At 35.9% G+C, this 21,515-nt stretch overlaps 1 protein-coding gene across 8 annotated transcripts in view; it reads left to right on the top strand.

Annotated features, from left to right (window-relative positions):
* Window positions 1-20,646, top strand: part of HERC1 (HECT and RLD domain containing E3 ubiquitin protein ligase family member 1) — a 111,402-nt gene extending 90,756 nt beyond the window's left edge. For all 8 annotated transcript variants that reach the window (XM_075045525.1, XM_075045520.1, XM_075045523.1 and 5 more), the window contains exons 54-78: window positions 650-850; window positions 1,705-1,835; window positions 2,893-3,092; window positions 3,573-3,687; window positions 4,230-4,376; window positions 4,913-5,014; window positions 6,040-6,213; window positions 6,532-6,825; window positions 7,577-7,642; window positions 7,765-7,890; window positions 8,523-8,661; window positions 9,137-9,318; window positions 10,074-10,229; window positions 10,743-10,865; window positions 11,460-11,562; window positions 12,266-12,435; window positions 13,817-13,955; window positions 14,227-14,396; window positions 14,775-14,944; window positions 15,146-15,311; window positions 16,617-16,693; window positions 17,122-17,374; window positions 17,609-17,761; window positions 18,755-19,060; window positions 19,986-20,646. In XM_075045525.1, the coding sequence (XP_074901626.1) occupies window positions 650-850; window positions 1,705-1,835; window positions 2,893-3,092; window positions 3,573-3,687; window positions 4,230-4,376; window positions 4,913-5,014; window positions 6,040-6,213; window positions 6,532-6,825; window positions 7,577-7,642; window positions 7,765-7,890; window positions 8,523-8,661; window positions 9,137-9,318; window positions 10,074-10,229; window positions 10,743-10,865; window positions 11,460-11,562; window positions 12,266-12,435; window positions 13,817-13,955; window positions 14,227-14,396; window positions 14,775-14,944; window positions 15,146-15,311; window positions 16,617-16,693; window positions 17,122-17,374; window positions 17,609-17,761; window positions 18,755-19,060; window positions 19,986-20,171 (4,049 nt within the window). In that variant the 3' untranslated portion in view covers window positions 20,172-20,646. The remainder of the gene's footprint in view (window positions 1-649; window positions 851-1,704; window positions 1,836-2,892; window positions 3,093-3,572; window positions 3,688-4,229; window positions 4,377-4,912; window positions 5,015-6,039; window positions 6,214-6,531; window positions 6,826-7,576; window positions 7,643-7,764; window positions 7,891-8,522; window positions 8,662-9,136; window positions 9,319-10,073; window positions 10,230-10,742; window positions 10,866-11,459; window positions 11,563-12,265; window positions 12,436-13,816; window positions 13,956-14,226; window positions 14,397-14,774; window positions 14,945-15,145; window positions 15,312-16,616; window positions 16,694-17,121; window positions 17,375-17,608; window positions 17,762-18,754; window positions 19,061-19,985) is intronic.
* Window positions 20,647-21,515: the final 869 nt, after the last annotated feature.

Genomic DNA, 21,515 nt, shown 5'->3' with positions numbered 1-21,515 from the left:
AATAACTTCAAGAAAGTCTCTAATGTTCAAAAGATTGTCATCTCGTATTTTATAAGGAGGAGTGACAATTGGGGAAGAAATACTATAAAATTAATTAGATAAATTTATGAGATTGCACAGTGATAGAGGGGACTGAACCTGATCCAGGAAAGGCCCTTTTCAATTCCATGGTTCAGTTTGCAAGCACCGTTGAGTGGATTCTCTTATGTTTTTACTGTCATTTGTGCTGCAGTTGACTAATCCAGCATACCTTTAGAACTCCTTTGAAAGGAAGACTATTGACTATTAATCACTTTGTCATTTGTAATCTTTGAAACTTCATTCTGTTACAAAAATCACCAGTTATGCTGCCTGTGTTAATAGACAGTCTACAGGAAAAGTATAAATTTACTTAGTACTGAAGAATTTAGCTTCCTTCCTTGACAAAATTATCTAACTTGACTGATAATTGAGATTTGTAAGCTAGATTTTGTGTCTTTTGTAGATGAGTGAACCGTTGCTTCGTAGTCTTGTAACTTACGTGAATTTGTAGTATGTCCTAGCTCTAAATGGGATCTCTTGATATTTTCCCGTGGAAAGTATTTTTGTTGTGTTGTTTTCTTTTCTTTATGAAGATGAAGTAGTTTTAAAAGACTTTTTGGGCTCCTAGGAGGAAAAGGATTATTAGATCTTCAGCCTCACTGGGTATCTGCTCTAGCTTGGCCAGAAGAAGGGCCAGCTGCAGCATGGACAGGAGATGCTCCAGAATTATTATTAATTGGTCGTATGGATGGATCTCTTGGTCTTATTGAAGTTGTAGATATTTCAACCATGCACCGGCTAGAACTGGAACACTGCTACAGAAAGGATGGTAGGTGATTTTATCAGTATTAAAGTAGAAATTAAAATCATGCATTTCCCCCAGCTTTTTTTTATTAAGCAAGTATATAATATCAATTTTGTATTATTGTTCATGGGATATGACTTCTTGTACCTTACCTGCAAGCATCATTCACTTACGTTCATGGGAGGAGAAAAGTCTGTGGTGTCTGTGGGATCTCCATCTGCACCCTGATTCCCCTACAGCAGAGGCAAACAGTTTGCAGCAACCTAGGCAAATCCTGACATTCCTTGCAAAATCAATATAGATTCCCTGCAGGGTCTGCTTTGTCTACAGATAGCATGTAGTCGGTGTCATTTGAATTACTGGATTACTGCCATTTTTCCTTTATCGCTCCAGTCCCAGGGGACATCAAGTAGCACACCTTTGGTAGCATTGTGGTTTTTTTGCATATTGCTGCTTCAGGAAATTTGCAGATTTTTTTAGCAGAATCAAGTGAGGTAATATCTACGTGCTAAGAAAGGCTCAAATTGTTTTCAGTGCTTTTCTTAGAAGCATCCCTATCTCAGATACATGTATAGGATTCGTCTACTTTTTCTCCTAGCCTAGTTCTTTTCACCATGTCAGGAACTGAAATTCAGTTATTTTAATAAAAAGAAGAATGAAAAAACTGTTACAAAAGTATCTCAACAGCTGTCATTACAGTGGTACCCAGTTTTATCTCTACCATATAAATTCAGGAAAATTTTCAGACCAAAAGTATGTTAAGTAAGTTTGGTGGTGGGAGAAGTTGTTATGCGCTTCATATTTTAGACATTTGCACTGCAAAAACCTCTTTGGCCGGAGTGAAGTTTAATTAATTTTTGTGTTGTCTGTTTACATAGTGTCTGTTGCATGCCTTGCCTGGTTCAGTGAAGACAGACCATTTGCAGTTGGCTATTCAGATGGAAAATTGCTAATAGGAACAAAGGAGCCACTTGAAAAAGGAGGAATCGTTCTAGTTGATGCACATAAGGTAGAGTTACTCCTTTTAGAACTAATGTATAATTTTTGTAGGTAAAGATCTATTAAAGCTATTTTCTGTATTGGAAAGCTACTTATAAAGTCAAGTGCAGATTATTTTAAGAACACATACCTATTTCTAATACACATATGAAACACAATATATTTTAAAGGAACAGTCTACCAAATTTAAAAAAAAAAACAAGGAAAAATAAATTTTATAGCCTTTTTTTGCTATTACAGATTGTGAGGTGTATGTACTTCCATTGACAGAAGTGTATTAAGGACACGGCTATGCATGTCTGGATTTAAAAGACTGTAGTTATTTTAATTTGCAAAAGTGCTCATAATAAATTCTAATTTTGGTTATGTCACTTTTTTATTTAAAGCTTAAGTTACAGTGCAAAGCAAAAGATGTTTTTCTAAATATGCAGCTGCAAAGGCCTTTGCTTGGCTAGTATGTAATAATAAGTCATTAATAGTCCATAAATGATTTGTTAGGCTAAGAGGAGAATTCCTCAAGTGTTAGGTGTAGTAAAAGCATCTTGAGTGCTTCCATGAACTGGTATTGGTATTTGGAGCATGGTAGTCACAGAAGTGAGCAAGCTGTGACAATAAAACTGTATTTGCCTTTTCCACTATGGGCTGTTCTCCTTTCCTCCCTCAGACTCAAAGCTACATCTGGCCCATTGCCTAATATGTTTATGAGCTGTATAACTTTAATGTAATTTATACTGCAATTTCATAATATAAAAAAAGAAGGAAAAATTTTCTATTTCTTTGGGGGGAAAAAAAATCAAAGAAGGTGTACAATGAAAAGAGAACATTTTTTTTCTATGTTTTCCCTTTAGTTTCTCTCAGGAACCTAGGATTTTATTTTAATTTGATAGTTCTGAAAAGTACCATTATGCTTTTAATAACTGCAGCTCACTGTCTCTGCAACAATTTATTTGAGAATAAAATGTTCTTTGTTATTAATAATTAAACATTACATTAGCTCTGAGAGTTAAATTTTCTCTGTTCTTACCATGTTACTTCATACCAACTTTTAATTTTATAAAATCCAATAGGATATGATTGTTAGTATGAAGTGGGATCCAACTGGTAAGATTCTCCTGACATGTGCCAAAGAAGAAACAGTGAAACTCTGGGGATATATGGGAGGATGTTGGAGACGTCTGCATTCACTGGCCCATCCAGCTCTTGTGAATGGCATTGCCTGGTGTGCTCTTCCAGGGAAAGGACCCAAGCTGCAGCTTTTACTAGCTACGTATGTAATTTTTTTTTATTGTTTCTATAGCTCTTTTGCAGGTATTTTCTACCAGTCTTTAGTGTCCAGAGCAAAGAAAAGTTTTGTCTTTTTTTTAAATAACACAGTTTCAGTAAGCCAGCTGCCATGAGATCCATGAGGCTTCAGAACTCAAATAGAAAGAGTGGCTCTGGTCATGTTACTGACTGTTTTCTCCATGCCATGAGACCTGTGTGTGGTGGTCCTGCTTGGAATTTTTTTGCTTCATCCAAATATTTTTTCTGAGAATATGTTGTTAGGAAAAATTGAAAAGCTGCGGTGGGGGAAGAATAGGAAAAAATGCATTTACCCATTAGGAGCATGCCTTTCCCCATTAGATTAATTGTTGCAATGTAGTTTTATAGGGAGGTGATGAAGACTACTGATATTTTAAGGTAATACCAGACTACTGATAGCTACCAACCTTTAGTTTTTTTTCTGATTTATCCTGACTTCCTTTAGAGGATGCCACAATGGTTTGGTGTGTGTCTGGACTGTTCCCCAGGACATAGTAATCACATTGCAGTCCAGCTCAACTTGCTCAGAAGGATGGTGGGAACAAGAAACAAGTGCCAAGGTAAAAGGAGTAAAATTGGTGTTTAAGAAATTCTCTTTGCTCATTCCGAAATTGCGGGAGGAGAAGAATGTGAGCAAGTTACTCAAATCTCGACATTTCCTGAGAGATTTGCTAAAAAATGTTTATATTGCATTTGTATATGCGTAGGCATTTTCAGACCAGGAAATGAAAAATCAAAGGTTTAAATGAATTTTATTTGGCTAAAGATTATATTTTGATCTCTTTTCATTTTTTTAAAAGTTGATAAATTTATACTAAAATATAGTAAGAGTTTAAAATTTTTTCTAGATAAAATTAAGTCAAGATTAATTTCTCCTACATAAATTGCAATGTGGTCTTTAATGTTGATGGCATTTTGTAAGGGGAGAAAAGATGATAACGTGACAAAGATATTATTATTATAGTACTGGTCTTTTTATTATCTTCTGGAAAATACCCCATCTCTACAGATGATCAGTAATTATTGCAGAATACAGAAGCTGTTACACTACTCTGTTGTCTGTAAATAGTTTAGTATTCCATAACTATGAAATAATTTGCAGGATGGATACAGAAAAGCAGTCGAAGTCAAGTGTGTTTTTCAACTGAGAGGACATATTACTCCTGTTCGGACTGTTGCATTCAGTCCTGATGGACTGGCATTAGTATCTGGTGGACTTGGTGGTCTCATGAATATTTGGTCTTTACGGGTAAGATCATCTTTGACGTGCCATAATTCTTTTTTTAGTGTGAGTATCTAAAATGGTCAAGGCATCAGACTAGCTTCACACCTCCCTCAGTACATTAGAAACATCAGAGAAAGCATGGTATAAAATAATGGTATGAAATTATAAATAATAAAATACAAATTGAAATTTTACTTAACATTGAAGTATTTTATATTTTATGATTCTATTATTGATTCATTCTGTAGGCTTGGTCATGTTAGTTAGGTTTTGCAGAACCAGCCGTTCTGTCTTTATAGTTGGGAACAATATTCTCTTACTTCAAGAACTTTTCCAAGAGTCAGATAATGTGGATTATTAAACAATTCTAAATCCTTAGTTATCTCCTTAATAAGATAAAAATGCCAGATTTTTTTTTTTGCTTTTAGTATAAACATTTCAGTTTTTAAATACTTATTGAACAGCTTAGGAGAATATCATCCTTTAGGAATGTGATTGTATGCATTTAAACAGAAAAGTAGCTGTGTATACACACTGACTCAAAACACTTCTTTCCTTAGGATGGTTCAGTGTTACAGAGTGTTGTGATAGGTTCTGGAGCTATTCAGACCGCAGTATGGATACCTGAAGTTGGAGTAGCTGCTTGCTCTAACAGATCCAAGGTGACACTATGTGTTAAAATAACGTTCTTTCAAATTTTTTACTAAAAGAAAATGCCATTTGTCTGTCTGTATTTTCCTTTTTTCTTTTTCTTTTTTTTTAAATACACAGATAGAAATATCTAACTGTTTTATTTTCAAGACGCATTGTTTTGGCTTTCAACTATCACCTGACCCTAAAAAGACTGGTTTTTTTTTAACAGTACCCCATGTTTAATTTGGGGGTGCAGGGTGGAATCCTCCTGAGCCAGTGGTTATAAAGGATGTTGCACACTGGTTACCTCAGCTTCTCTGTTTAATGGCAGCAGCCGTAAGTGGGCAATAAAGATAGGCAGAAGACAGATTTCATACCCCACCCTGTTCTTTATGCAGCATGAAGAAATGTTTCATTTCCCTCAGCAAATAAGATGCTTCAGTGATATAACTTAATTTAAAACAGCCTCAATCTCAGAAGTTTTTAAGGAGCAGCAGAATTTACTTCAGTGTTTGCTGTGTGAGGAACTGCTGGCATCTGAACAGAAGTTTCATGTAACAGTTGATTATTCCAAAAGATGGTTTTTTGTGTGAGTGAATATAAATATGGCACAAGTTATGACTCCTGTTAGTAAAGTCATGCTGCATGTGGTTCTAAGTATTTTGGGATTCCTTGAAAGTCTTCTCTGAATTCAGACCAAATATTGAAGGCCATAGTACAAGGCAAATCCTAAACTGAGGTTACACCTAAACTAAATCCTAAACTAAGGTTACAGCATTCACTGAAATGAACTCTGCTTATTACCATGTTTGCATTCTTCATTGGGGTGATAATTGTAGTGTTGCCATGGGAATGTGAGGAAGTGGCAAATGGAGATGGCTAGTCCGTAGCGTTTGTTAGCAGATTATTCACCAACAGAGACAAAAATGTTCAAGCTTGTGTGTTTTCTGGCCCCTATGGAAACTAAGATGATTGGTGATTAATCAGTGGAGCAGTGGAATCCTGCTTTATGAATTTTTAATTTCTAATGTGTCTTGTGACTGCTATTAAACAGGATGTGTTGGTAGCGAACTGTACATCAGAATGGATATCTTCCAATCACGTCCTTGCAACATGTAGGACTGCACTGAAGCAGCAAGGAGTTCTAGGATTAAATATGGCTCCTTGCATGCGAGCTTTCTTGGAACGTTTGCCAATAATGCTTCAGGAACAGTATGCTTACGAAAAGGTAAGAAGACCTAATGCAAACATTTAAAATTCATGTCTGATGTGAGGTCACTTTTTGAATCTCAGCTGATTTCAGTCTTTCACCACAGAGAACCCAGAATACTTTCCTACAACCTATTTGCAAACGTCTTTCAGTATTCTCAAAGGTAGTAGTCTCCTAATTTGAGAGCATTTCAAATATTAGAAAAACTTTGATTAAGCATGGAGGAAAGTATTTTTCTACAGGACTAGCTTTCAAGGACTCCTATTTCTGAATTGATTAATACATATTTCTAACTTTGCATGTTCAATTTCTCTCTCCCACTCCCCTCACTTTTAGCCCCATGTTGTTTGTGGAGACCAGCTTGTTCATAGTCCTTATATGCAGTGCTTGGCATCACTCGCTGTGGGTCTTCACCTAGATCAGCTCTTGTGCAATCCTCCAGTACCACCTCATCACCAGAACTGCCTCCCTGATCCTTCAGCCTGGAATCCCACAGAATGGGCCTGGCTAGAGTGTTTCTCTACTACCATAAAAGCTGCTGAAGCCCTGGCCAAAGGAGCAGAGTTCCCAGAATCCTTTACTGTTCCAGACCTGGAGCCTGTTCCAGAGGATGAGCTAACTCTCCTAATGGTAAAAAGTGCTATATTGTCTCAGCAGTGAAGTGTGTTGTTATTGAGTATATGGTATGATGCAGTTAATGTCTCTGAACTGTAAAGATTTATATTCATTAACATAAGCACCAGCAATAAGTGTAAGTTTATTTTTTAATTAACTGGTTAGAATATACTGTAAAGATTGCTCTGTGTGTGTGTAATGAGTGCAAGTCAGTTGCATATTAAAAACCAAAACAACCCAAAAGTGTGACAGTAATTTTCATATGTGATAGAAGCAAGAAATGTAGACCTTTACAATGCTACTTTTGGAGTAACATTTTGGCACATTTCTACACCAAATTATTTTGCTAGTGTCAGTTGTTCTTATAACTTGTTATGATACATAAATGAAAATAAGAATTTTTTTATCAGCAAGCTTATAACATTTTAAGCCAGTGTTTGCAATTAAAACTTGAAAAAGCACTAAGGATCAGTAAATAGGAAAAGACTACTTTATCATGACTTTTGTTTGGTTTTTCTTTTTTTTTTTGATTTGGATTGCAAGTCATGGATAGCAGTGTCATTGCTAGATAGGTGTAGTAAGGAAATAAACTTGGCCTATGGACAAAAATAAAGTATTTGAGTCTGCACAGATTCATTCTTATTGCTATACCATTTAGAATAATCTGAATGTCAATATTGTTCTCAGAAAGGAAAATATGTATTACATAACAGAAAAATAATGTGCATCTCTTGAACTGAATGTGGTAACTGTGGCTTTTGTGTAGGATAACAGTAAATGGATCAATGGTATGGATGAACAGATAATGTCTTGGGCAACATCAAGGCCAGAGGTTAGTAAAATTGATGGTTTGGTTTTTGGTTTTTTTTATTTTATTTTATTTTATTCTTTTTAAACATTGCAAGCTATTGAAAGCACTCTTGTTCTAAAGCATTCTTTCATGCTATTCCATAGGATTGGCACTTGGGAGGCAAATGTGACGTTTATCTGTGGGGAGCAGGAAGACACGGACAGTTAGCAGAAGCTGGTAGAAATGTCATGATACCAGTAGCAGCGCCTTCATTCTCTCAGGCTCAGCAGGTGACCACTTAAAAACAGTCATGATTTAATGATTTACCATGTATTGTTTGTACAGTTTGTAAAAATCTCTATCTAAATGTCTTTTCAATTTGTTGTTTGAATTGACTGTGAAGTACGCCCAAAACATTTGTTTTCACTAAAGAGAAAATCTTTAATTATTTGACAAATTCAAACCAAGAAGCTGCTGAAATCTGACAAAACAGAATTGTTGGATATAAGCATGATTTGAAAATACCTGCACAGCTTTAACATAATACATGTGCCAATTTTGTTTTCTGAAATAACATTGACATTCTGGATGGGAACATCAAAACTAAATCTCAGGTGGGAGTATATTGCTATTTCTGTCACTGGAAGAAGGTTTACCAAGACTAGTAGCAAGTTTCAATGAAGTAATTTTTATTATGATGGGATTGGGTAACAAAACTCTGTTAAACATGAGGTGAGTGAAGCCTTAATGTTAAAAGGGTTGTCACAAAGTATTTTGCAGTGTGACAAAAGAGTCTGTTGTCTTGATATAATTACAAAGAAAAAAATTTAAAAAGGACATTGTACATTGTAATACAGGTATTACAACATTGCTGCATCTAACACAAAAATCATTAAAACTCCTTTATGTCTTTTTAAACTAGGTTGTTTGTGGTCAGAATTGTACTTTTGTCATTCAAGCTAACGGCACCGTTTTGGCTTGTGGAGAAGGGAGCTATGGGCGACTGGGACAAGGCAATTCTGATGATCTTCATGTGTTAACAGTCATTTCAGCACTGCAAGGTAAAATTGTTGGGCTCGAAATGAGTCAATTGATAGAGCACAAATAAGTATTTTGGTAGTTAATATAATCATTTGTGTTGATGCTATTTTTGCAGATTTACACATTAAAATATTGTAGTCTTTAATTAAAAAATCAAACAAGTAAACTAGATGTTCATTTTTCCTGAAGAATTAAGTAGTAGTATGTTAAAATTCCTTAATTTTGAAGGCTTCAAAAAGGGAAAAGTGTTTGCTTAAGATAGGAACATCTCATTTCAAAACTAATGGCAGGCCAGAAAATATACATTGTACGTGAGAAGACAAAGGTTGTGTTCAGAATAAAAATAAATAAATTGCTGTAACAAGAAAACTGTTATTGTGGTTGGTTCCCTTCCCCAGGCTTAATTGTCTACTACTAGGGCCACTTGGATAAACGTATGTTTAAGAGTTTATTGTAATTTATTCTAAACTTTGTTTTCTCATTTTTCTTTAACAGGCTTTGTTGTAACACAGCTGGTGACCTCTTGTGGATCTGATGGACATTCCATGGCTTTAACAGAAAGTGGGGAAGTCTTTAGCTGGGGAGATGGAGATTATGGCAAACTGGGACATGGGAACAGCGACAGGCAGCGCAGGCCTAGACAAATAGAGGCTCTGCAAGGAGAAGAAGTGGTGCAGGTTACAAAATACTTTTTGTCTTCTATAAACTGTGGTGTGGTAACCTAGTGCTAGGAACATTCCAGAACCATTGTCTGTCTTGACAGTTTGAGTTGATATACTGAATGAAAACAGGCAACTTGTTACTTCTCTGAGCATTATGAACCAAGTTGATAATTTCCAGTTGAAGGATGTTAGTATCAGAGAGCTGATTGTTGATGTGTGATGTTAATTGACAGTTGTTACTGGAGAAGACTAAAAATTAGAAAGAGCATGGAAGAGAGGGATGATCAAAAGATTGTCAAAATACAGACATGATTTAGAAGTTTCTGTTGGTCCTTGTCAGGTGACTTTGACCTACAAAACTAGTAACCGAGACCACCTCCTACATACTAAGTGTGCATTATAGCAATGCAAAAAACCATTAAGCTTTGACTGGAAGTTTCATATAAAAATACAAAGTATTTGTACAATAAAAGCAATCTGCTTGCAGAAAACAGTAGTTGGTAAAAATAAATAAATAAATAAAACACCTGAAAGCCTTTCTTTGTGCAAATATCCACCTGTCCTCCTCCTCCTCAATGTTACTACTGAGAAGAGCAAGAGATAGGCTGTTGGAGAAATCGTTAATACTAAAACATCTGTATTTTAGCTCTTTATAAAGTGAATATAGTTTAGGGGAGGAAGAGGTATTAGGTATTTACATGTAATAGCTAATACAATTTTTTCCCCCAAATTTAAAATGTGTGTAAAAATTGTGTTTATTTTGTTTCCAGATGTCATGTGGCTTCAAACACTCAGCTGTGGTGACAGCAGATGGCAAACTTTTTACATTTGGAAATGGTGATTATGGTCGATTAGGACTTGGAAATACTTCCAATAAGAAACTTCCAGAAAGAGTGACGGCGCTGGAAGGTTACCAGATTGGACAGGCATGGTTCATCTAAAACTAGCAATGTATCTTTTTAAAGCTGATGTTTTCAGTGTATTTAAGTGTTCTGGTTTTTTTTTAACCTTGGCTTTGCTTTTTATTATGATGGCAGAATTTGACTATGTGTAATTTTTTAAATAATTACTTTCCTGACTCTGAAAGATCCTGAAGGATTCTCTTTCTGCAAAACTGCCCATGTTTTTTAACATTTTAACATTTCGAGATTTAGGCATTTTTAAGCATGAATTCATGAGCTATTTTATATTCTTAAAACGACAAGTATGTGTAGCATAATACTATCCTTTGGTTCTAGGAGCTGAGAGGAAGCAGCTACCTAAAAAACACTACTGTGGTCGTAAATGTCTTTAAAACACTGTAATAAGCAGTTGAAGTTTTAAGTTTTAAAAGGGTACTTATTTTTTAAAACATGATTTTTCTTCTCTTAAAGGTAGTTGGGGTGTTTGAGTTAGTAAGTTAGCAAAAACTGTGGTAATAACATAATTCTCTCAACCAGGTGGCCTGTGGACTCAATCACACTGTAGCTGTGTCAACAGATGGCTCAATGGTTTGGGCTTTTGGAGATGGAGATTATGGCAAACTTGGTTTGGGAAATTCCACTGCAAAATCCTCACCACAGGTTAGAATTTATAGAGAAATTATTCTTTGCATAAATTTTCAGTGTTGTTAAACTTGTTGCATAGTGTTCACTGTGTAATTTTCAGAAGTTAAATTATTAATTCCATCTACTAAACTGTTCTAATACAATCTGGCATAAATAATTCTGATGATACATTATGCTGAGCCTGATACTTTAAAGGATTTCACGTAAATAATATTGACCTTATCTCAGTGGCAATACAAATAGTGAAAATCTGAGGATTAGCTAGCTTAAAGAAGAGAGCTTTCTTATTTTGGAATCTGGGGGGAGGGTTGTTTACAGACTCATCTACTTCTTCCCATGCCACTCTCCACTCACTCCCAATAAAAAAGGGTGTTTTGAATCATTGTACGTAGAATAAGGTGTTAGTTCCATTAAAGAAAAAGAGAAAACTGTCTCGGTTTCCTCTATTAATTTACAAGCAGTAATTAGAATAATTACAATGTATGCATTGCACAGTGGGAATTATAAAATTTCTTTTTTGGAAGCAGGAGTTACAGGTGAAGTTCATGTCTGCTTTCTGTTTATATCCTCATAATACCATAGCTCTTCTTCCTTTCACTTACCCCTTAGAAAGTGGATATTCTTTGTGGAATTGGAATTAAAAAAGTTGCTTGTGGAACCCAGTTCTCTGTTGCACTGACAAAAGATGGTCATGTATATACTTTTGGACAAGGTAGGACAATCTGGTATTTGGACCTTTCCATCTATAGGTTCATGTGTATTGCAAGTGAAAAGGAAGAATATTAAGACATCTTTATAACACTGACCTAATGCTACTTTTTAGATTTGTGCTGACCTAATCTGAATTTTGCAGCTTCAACAATGCAATTTTAGCATATGCCTAAAATCCAGATTTGTAGCTCTGTCTAGTTTGATCTCAGAATAGCCTTTCAGTTTACTAATTTACTTTTTAAAGAGCATTTTTTCTAAAAGTTTATTGAATTTCACATGTCCAAAAATATTGGCTTACTTAAAAGTTTACTTTGTCTAATAAAGCATATGCCTACACAAGTTGTTTAAAAATCTGGACAGGAGAATTTCCAAGTGCACTGAATTAAACGTGTTTAAACTTCTCAAGTCAGTTAATTCATTTGTATTATAAAAACCATACATTTAGATCTAGAAGTCTTGTTTTAATAGAATTTGATCTTGTTTCAGACCTAAAGTTAAAATAACAGCTTTAGGAGTATTAATGAGTACTGTAGGAAGCACTGTTTGTAGGAAACATACACTAGATTTCTCCTTAACCTATTGCACTTGTGTCCCAGCTCCAAGAGTATGTAGAATTGCTTTTTGTCCCTCCCTGACTTCTGCATGCAAGAAAAATTAGCCTTTTAATGTTCTTTATATACATAGACATGTACTTGCAATTTTAGATCGCCTGATAGGTTTGCCAGAAGGTCGTGCTCGAAATCACAACAGACCCCAACAAGTTCCAGTACTGTCAGGAATCTTCATTGAAGACATAGCTGTAGGAGCAGAGCATACACTAGCTTTATCATCTACAGGGGATGTATATGCTTGGGGTAGCAACTCTGAAGGGCAGGTATGTTTATTTCTAACCTTTATAAGGCTATAATTGTACTTTACAGATGTGGTTGGAATACCTTTGTTTTGGTGGAAAAGAAAGCTTTATGTTTTTATTCCCACCCACCCCACCCCCATTTTAGGCATTTCCATTATTTCATTTTTTATTTCCTGTGCTCTTACATGGTATCAGTTTGGGAAAGCACTTAAAACATTCTACCCAAATTATTTTAATCGAAGCTTTTTGAAAAAATCACAGATTTTTTACCTAATTCTTGAGCTATCATCAATTTTTTCAACATAGTAAAATTTATGGTTGGTGTCAGTCAGATTTGTGAACTCTTTAGATGCCTTTCATAAAGAAAATAGAAATTAACTTTTTTTTAGAGAATAATTGTTAAAGTCAGAAAAAAATTAGTAAGTAATAAATTCTCTCTTTTCTTTGGGCCTCTAATTTTATCCCTGCCCTTAAAAGTCCATTCTCCCTCACCCCATATACAAGTCAAATTTTTGAAAGAACTTCAGCTTTTTGACAGTTTTGTGTGCTACAAGTATAAGAAAGAGCCTCTTGATATGTTAGCTGTTGGTGTTTCAGGAAGTTTTGGTGAAGTTTGTTCTCTGGTATTTCAGGATTGAGTTTTTGAGAAGGGATGTTAAGCAAGTTGTTTAGAATAATTTCTAAGTGGAACCTCTTTGGTTTTTTTGGGTTTTCTTTTTATAGGGTGCTTACTTTGTGTTTCTGGAAGAGAAAAAATTCTTAGGGTAAAAAATTTAGAGAAACTTCATTCTGAAAGCCTGTTTTATATGATTTTCCTTGCAGTGCAAAAAAATTTTTTTATATGAGGTGGTAAAAAAAAATTATACACTGAATGAAATGAAATTTTCACTTTTAGAATATAAAATTAGAATGTGATATGAAACTATCAGTACAAAGTTAAAACAGCTTCAGTAAATTTTCTCTTTACACAGATTGTGTTTTCATAAACTGTTGTTGGAATTTACATGCTTAAACAAAAATGGTATTTAAACGGCACAGAAGAGACATATGAGCTATGTTGTCTATGCATGAGAAAGACCATGCAACATAGATGACTTAGCAGCATAGATTAGTTCCTCAGTATGCAAAAGAGCTTGCAAAAAAATCTCTAGCTGTTTTAAGGTCTCTTTGACACCTAGATCTGCTACTGCCCCTGAATATGGATGCAATATTCTATTGAAATAAAATGTAAATGCTAGCATAATAAAAGATATATACAGTAAATAGTTTTTATCCCAGTATATGCTGTAGTTAAATACTATTTCTTACCATTTGCTCTGAATTTTTGCTTAGAGAGTTTTAGAAATATCATCACAGTTGTTAATTCTTCTTTGTCCCTTTTACATCTGTTATAAATTGTCAGCTTGGACTGGGCCATACCAACCATGTCAGAGAACCAACCCTAATAACAGTCCTGCAAGGAAAGAACGTTCGACAAATTTCAGCAGGACGTTGCCACAGTGCTGCCTGGACAGCTCCACCAGTTCCACCAAGAGCTCCAGGTAAAGAGCTGAGATTGTATGGTCATTTGATTTAGTCTTTGTGCTTCCTGGGGGACGACTGCAACAAGTACTTCTGAAGATTTGGAGCAAAATTTGTTTTGTTTTATATTGATGCAGGTTTTCAAATTATCTTAGTCTCTTATTTTTGCTGCTGTCATGGTTTAACTCCAGTAGGCAGCTGAGCACTGCATAGAAAATCAGTTCTATCCCAGCCAAAACCAGTTACAGCTATCCTTTATGTAATAATGCTTTTTTTCTTTTTCTGTGGTAGGTGTTTCAGTGCCTTTACAGCTTGGTTTACCTGATGCCATTCCACCACAGTATGGGGCACTGAAAGAAGTGAGCATTCATACAGTAAGAGCAAGGCTCAGACTGCTGTACCATTTTTCTGACCTCATGTACTCTTCATGGAGATTACTTAACCTCAGTCCCAATAACCAGGTAAAATTCAGTTTGGAAAAAAAAAAAAACAGCTCAGCGGTGTTGTGTTATGCCATGTCACTAGAGAGTTTCTGACCAGATCAAGATGGATCTTAGTAATAGGTTCTATAGGTTTTTCATAATAACGAAAAAAATATATAAATCTGGATTAAACCAAACCCTGTCAAAGTATTGTTACATATTTTCACTTGTGCTAACATTGACATGTCAATGTTTCAGTTTCCAAAAGCTTATTAGCCTCAAAGCTAAAACCAAAAAGTGCTAACCTGTTTCCTGAAACATTGACGTGCTAGTGATTACTATGAAGGTTTTTATTCTGTGAAGAGTGGAACTAATATCCTGTATTAATATGTTTATTCTCATACTGCTTTATTGCAGAACAGTACATCTCATTACAATGCTGGAACATGGGGAATAGTTCAAGGACAGCTAAGGCCCTTGCTAGCACCACGAGTATACACGCTCCCCATGGTACGCTCTATAGGGAAAACTATGGTTCAGGGGAAAAATTATGGGCCACAGATCACTGTGAAAAGGATATCAACCAGGTCAGTATTGTATTCACAGGCGTTGTATTAGACTGCAAATGAATACTGATATTCATCCTTTTTCCATACCTTTTGGCATACTTAGCTCTTTCTGTACAACTTTGTTAATCAAGTGACTTCGATAGCCCTTACATGTTTATGAGTTACATTGTATGGCTGTGTCTTTTTTTTTTTTTTTTTTTTTTTTTTTTTTTTTGAAAGAGGTCGGAAATGCAAGCCCATTTTTGTACAGATAGCAAGACAAGTGGTAAAGCTGAATGCATCAGACCTTCGCCTACCTTCACGTGCCTGGAAAGTGAAGCTGGTTGGAGAAGGAGCTGATGATGCAGGTGGTGTGTTTGATGACACTATTACAGAAATGTGTCAGGTATGAAAAGTCTATTACTTCAAAACGCCTGGGTTGAGATTTTGTTCTCTGTGGTGTCTTTTACTAATTTTCAAATTTCTATTGTGCAGCATAGCAAATACTTGTGCTTCAGTCCTGAGCCCACAACACTAGAGCTGCCTACCTAGGGATGTCTCTGAGGAAAAAGAAATCTTCCTAGATTGTGGCAAGGAGATGCCATATGGCCACACTATAACTAGTGTTTACAGTAGCCCCTCTGGGATTCTGAGATGGCTCCTACACAGTATGGAAGCATTTTGCAGCCCCCCATTCTGTCCAGCCAATACCTTCTATAAGAGAAGTTGTACTGCATTCCGTGATTACACTACATTCCATGCATACAATACAGAAACACCTCAGGCAGGTGTTTCTCTCGTACTCGAAGATACATGTCACCTCTCCGATTCAGTGCCGGAAAGGAGATCAGTAGAAGAAAGCCAGGATATTGTTGCTGTTGTCAACATAGCTGTCTTTTCAGATTCCCCTGGGAACTGAAGGCTTCAGACTAACAGCACTAAGATAAAACTGGTCAATGCTAATGTGTACTGCTTATAATTTTAAAGGTGTGTCTTGGCCCTGTGACACTACTATGATTGTAGCTAGGAGAAGGATTCAAGGCAATGCTGGCTAGAGAAGTTTGGTTGTTTCTTAATCTTCCAGGCACCTCAGAACCCAAAGAATGAGGATTAGTGAGGATAATTAGTATAACTGCTTAGTCTGGGACAGAGCAACAGCTACAGATAGGCCTGGAGCTGGCATTAGAGTTAGGATACAGGATGGAAGAAACTGAAGAACTCCATTTATTAATGGAATTTCTGAAGCCTGTAAGACTAGAGCAGGGTTGATTCAGGTAAGGACTTGAGGTATAATTTTGGGGTTCTTTCCTAGGCAGTTTACATTAAATATGAGGTGTGATGAGGGTTCAGAACAGAACTTACTGAAAAATTTGCTTCATTTTTGGTTCTTGAAAAGCTGCACCGGTAGGGTGTATAGCTTATGGCTTCTGATTATTTCTGAAACAGGTACCAGGAATGTATCACAGAGCAGTCACAGTAAAATAACCATTACAGTCTGATGTAAGGGCAGGTCTTGAAATAAACATATTTTTATTACTAAAAATCATCCCTTGCATGTTTACTTTTTCTTAAAGGTTTCCTATTAATTTGTAAGAAGTAATCGCCACCATAATGGAATAAACTGTCTTGTAGTGCTGTAATGTCATAATATTTCTGTAATAGGTTTGTTATCCTTGTGTCTGAGAAGGCTTTTTTGTTGTTGATTTTTAAGGAACTGGAAACTGGAATAGTAGACCTGCTTATTCCTTCCCCAAATGCTACAGCTGAAGTAGGCTACAACAGGGATAGGTAAGTTGTCCAGGATTTGCTTTTATTGCAGATGTTAGTGGGTGAAAATTAAAATCTTCTATTAACTGGTTTTTACCTGATGATGAGACTTCACAATTGTCTCTAGTATATTTTTTCCTTCAGGTTGTGATGTTACTTTATTGTGGAGGAGAGGGCACATTTTTAATATGAACTTGCTGGATTGCTGATGGCAGAATTCAGAGTAACATCAAGAATGCCAGCCTTTGTGGTCAGAATTAGTTCTGCCCATCTCAGCCTCCATTATTTTAACAGCTAAAGAGAACAATAATCTTCTTATTTGGACACCTCTTGCTGATAATTGTGTTGACAGTTACTATGCTGTGCTTAGAAATGTTTTGGTTTTTACTTCTAATGAAGTAGCATAGAAATAATACTAGAGTATTTTCACTGATTCTTTGTTCTTTCAGGTTTCTCTTTAACCCTTCAGCATGTTCAGATGAACATCTGATGCAGTTTAAGTTCTTGGGTATTCTCATGGGTGTAGCTATTCGTACAAAAAAGCCATTAGATCTTCATTTGGCTCCAATGGTCTGGAAGCAACTTTGTTGTATCCCACTCATCTTGGAGGATTTGGAGGAGGTAGATCTGCTCTATGTGCAGACCCTCAACAGCATTCTTCACATTGAAGACAGTGGGATTACTGAAGAAAATTTCCATGAGGTGAGATATGAAAGTTGGAGCTTTTAGCTTTATTCTGAAAGCAGTTACTTTATCAGATTGACCTTAACTTCAGTGTTTATATAATTTGATGTCTCCTGTTACTGGGATAACAAGCACTTCATATGCATTTGAAATAGTAGTGATCTTATTATAGCTCCAGGTGACTGATAGTAAAATATTAAACTTGGATCACTAGAGTGACTTACACTGAACATTTCCTGTTTTGCATAACAGATGATTCCTTTAGATTCTTTTGTTGGCCAAAGTGCTGATGGCAAAATGGTTCCCATAATTCCTGGAGGGAACAGTATCCCACTTACCTTTTCAAACAGGAAAGAATATGTGGAGAGGGCAATTGAGTACAGACTTCATGAAATGGACCGTCAGGTAAGAATCTCATTGTGACCCTATCCCTGTTGTTAATGCAAACAGTGTTTTTGATTTATGCAAGTTTCCATTACAATTTATTTGGGAATAAGGAAAGCTCGGCTTTCTGCATCTTGCCTGGGTCCCTGTGGTTTCCCACCCCACAACTGTTTGGGGGTTTTGTTTTAAATTAGTCCTGTTTTTCTTAGTAATTGCTCAGTTGACAAAAGAGCGTTAGAAATCAGAACTCATCTTTCATTAGAGTCGCCCCACTGCAACTGTCAGGCCCACTTGAGAAAATAACCTGCAGTGGTGCATGCTGTGCACTGTAATTAGACATTATAGCAACATGGAGACTAGAGAAAGTAAATATTATTGACAAACATTTAAAACTATTTCTCTTCTCCTTTAGCACAGAAACTACAAATATTTCATTATATATTTTGAGAAGTGTTAATTACCTATTTGCTTACTTTTGTGTATTTTGTCATTTGTATAGTGAAGCTTGTGAAAGCAGTGTACTAATCACATGCTAGGAAAACTCTTTTCCTTTTTCTCAAGATACAGATGCATGCATGATATTATCTGCATTAGAAAAGTAACTTTCTCATCAGAGGTACCAAATCCTAAGTATTCTAGAACAAGTATGGACTTCTTACAAATGTGACTTTGTGCCAGCTTAGATGTATGGTATTTACACAGTTTTATGGTTTAGCCATCATCATTTGTGCTGCTAACTTGTACTTTTTTAAGTTCTGTTTTGTATCAAAACATGTTCTTCAATGTGCAATTACAATTAAAAATACCTGTAATATTTATTCTCCAGGATTTTGAGAGAGGATACAGCCCTTGCGGGGGATGCATGTGTGGGAGGTTGTTCTTGGCAGGTGTTCTATAATTCTATCTCTTTATCCCATTTCTCAGCTGATACGTTACTTTTGCATTTGGGTGGTACAGTAAGTAGCAGAGGTAAGACAATTGCACTTCAAATGTCTCTTCTTTTTGGGGCAATAGGTGGCTGCTGTAAGAGAAGGAATGTCTTGGATTGTTCCAGTTCCTTTGTTGTCTCTTCTGACTGCCAAGCAGTTGGAGCAAATGGTCTGTGGAATGCCAGAAATATCAGTTGAAGTTCTGAAGAAAGTTGTGCGATACAGAGAAGTTGATGAGCAGCATCAGCTAGTACAGTGGTTCTGGCACACCCTTGAGGAATTTTCAAATGAGGAGAGAGTCCTTTTCATGAGGTTTGTGTCAGGAAGATCTCGATTGCCAGCCAACACAGCTGATATCTCTCAGCGATTCCAAATAATGAAGGTTGATAGGGTAAGATCCTGTTTTCTTTTCTTTTTTTTTTTTTTCTTTTTTCATTTGATTGTTTTTAATTCCTGCCTAATATAATCTGTCCTTTGGAAATAGGAGACAGGTTTCCATAATTGTAAATTTACAGACAAAGTATAGGATGGGATATACTCTGAGCTGTTAAAACCAAACATTTTAATTGTGTAGAAGGACATACACTGCATGAATTGCATCTTAATTCATTTGGTGCATTTACTATAGTTACACAATTGGAAGTCAAGACAAGTTCTTGTACAAGAAACAAATCATCTTGTATTGTAACTTGTCCATAGTCAATTTTCTGTTCCAATCTCTTTTTTCCTTTGATAATTTTCACTCTTTTTTTTTTAAGTTTTAAATCTGTTTAAGTGGCAACATATGACCACTAGTGAACTCTACAGTCTTAAAACCACTGTAATGAGTTTACAGTATGTTACTTTACATACAGGATGCATTCCTTTGACATTACTTTTGGTTTTTGTGCAGTGAAAGCACATTCTCTGTGAACTACATGAATCAAAAACTTGGCAAAATCTAAGATAACAGTGGTTTGACTGTGATCTTTGGTTAGGTGTTTCTCAAATTGCCTCATGTTAAGGCACACTATGGAATGTAATTTGAATGTTGCTTGGTATCTTCTAGTGGACTGATAAATAGTAGTGTGATCAACTTTTCAAATGAATTATTTACAGAGCAGGTGATACAGCAGTGGTTTTGCACATACTCAAGGATGAAACAAGTGATGTAAACAAGGGAGGATAGTCTGCTGCTTAAAAGGAATTTGGAGATAGAATGTGAAAATGCTGAATGATAGAGGCAAGGAAGGGAGGGAGCAATGAAATATGGATATGTTGCATTTTATGCTTCATTCACAACTTAACAGTGTCCCACCTTTTATCCATTTCCACAGCCTTACGACAGCTTGCCTACCTCACAGACTTGTTTCTTTCAACTGAGGCTCCCACCTTACTCCAGTCAACTAATCATGGCAGAGCGTTTGCGCTATGCAATCAATAATTGCAGGTCTATAGATATGGACAATTATATGCTCTCACGGAATGTGGACAATGCAGAGGGCTCAGACACAGATTATTAACATTCTGTGAACAAAATCATCTTCCTTTTACTACAAATAGTGCCCTAAGTCCAATTCATTGTTGACATAATTTTACAGTAACCATAGATGTTTTAGGAGCATAAAACCAGATGTTAATAGACAGTGGCCACATTTTAGTTAATCTAATTGTAACAAAAAATTAGATGTTTTTATTTTTTTGTGATTGTAAAAAAGAAAAAAAATGAAAAAGAATACAAAAAAGGTATGATCAGTAAGTTTTTTCTCCTTTTTTGGTCACTTTTGATAAGTTTGCATGGAGACATTTTGGTGCATTTTTGTTGGGAATAGTACATTTGTAAGCCTTCCCAGTGAACATGAAGAGTTGTACATTGTGTATAATTGTTCATTAGCAAGGACAGTTTTACATGAATATTCACATATTTATTTTGTTTTAATTTGAATTGCCTGTGCAGGGTTCCTTATGCAGAGAAAAAATAAAGCAAATTCAAGAATTGGTTGCTTGTATGCGTTTGTGAACTGTGATTGGTTTACTCAGTCTTCATACTTTTATATTTTGTCTCAGGAAACTAGTATTACAGTGTTTAGACAGGACATGACATTTGAAGCATCTTAAAATGTTTTATCTTCAAAGGATCTGATCTGTAGTACTGTGCTCTGCATTCTTAATGTCTTTGAGGTACTGGCTTTTTCGGGTATACCACTATTTATTCCTCGTACTTCAATACAAGTTAGCATTGTACTTGGTTCCTTCTTGATTTTCATTTAAACATTTTTCTGCCCCAGAGTAGTAGTTGTTGACAATAATAACAAACTGCCACCTTGACTCAGAAACCTTTAAGTCTTTTGTAAAAAGAAAAAAAAAATCCTTTTTAATATACAGATTGATATAGTTGATTCCTGGAGAGAGTACCAAAAAATTTAAGTGACAGGGTAGTAGTCGAGGCTATGGATTTTATGTAAGTTCTTAGTTTATGCCTTTGGGTTTAGTAAATGTTATGTGTTTGGTCTCATTTCGTGGCAGTTGTAATTGTATTATGATCAGCAGGGTGGGGCTTACACTGTAATGTTCATATTTGGTTAGGACAGTAATGTACTGTACAAAGAAATTTTTGTTCTGTGTCTTAGGGCAGTGCTGAAGAATAGATAATTCCCCAGTGTCTCTATCAAAAACATGATTTGTGTCAAACTACAAATGCTGCTTGGTGTTCAGGAGCAGGATTTACCTAGGCTGAGGAAAAGGGTAGAGTCTGTCCCCTGGCAAGTCACTGCTGCTCTGCCCTGATTTTTTTCCCCACCTCATTCTGACTGAACTCCTTGGTAAGGATGCAGTGGGACCTGAGGACTGGCAAGAACATTTATTAA

This window comes from Buteo buteo, chromosome 13, assembly GCF_964188355.1.
Source record: "Buteo buteo chromosome 13, bButBut1.hap1.1, whole genome shotgun sequence".
Classification (NCBI taxonomy): Eukaryota; Metazoa; Chordata; class Aves; order Accipitriformes; family Accipitridae; genus Buteo; species Buteo buteo.
Note: the sequence above shows the minus strand (reverse complement) of the source record. Positions and strands in the feature narration are given on the sequence as shown.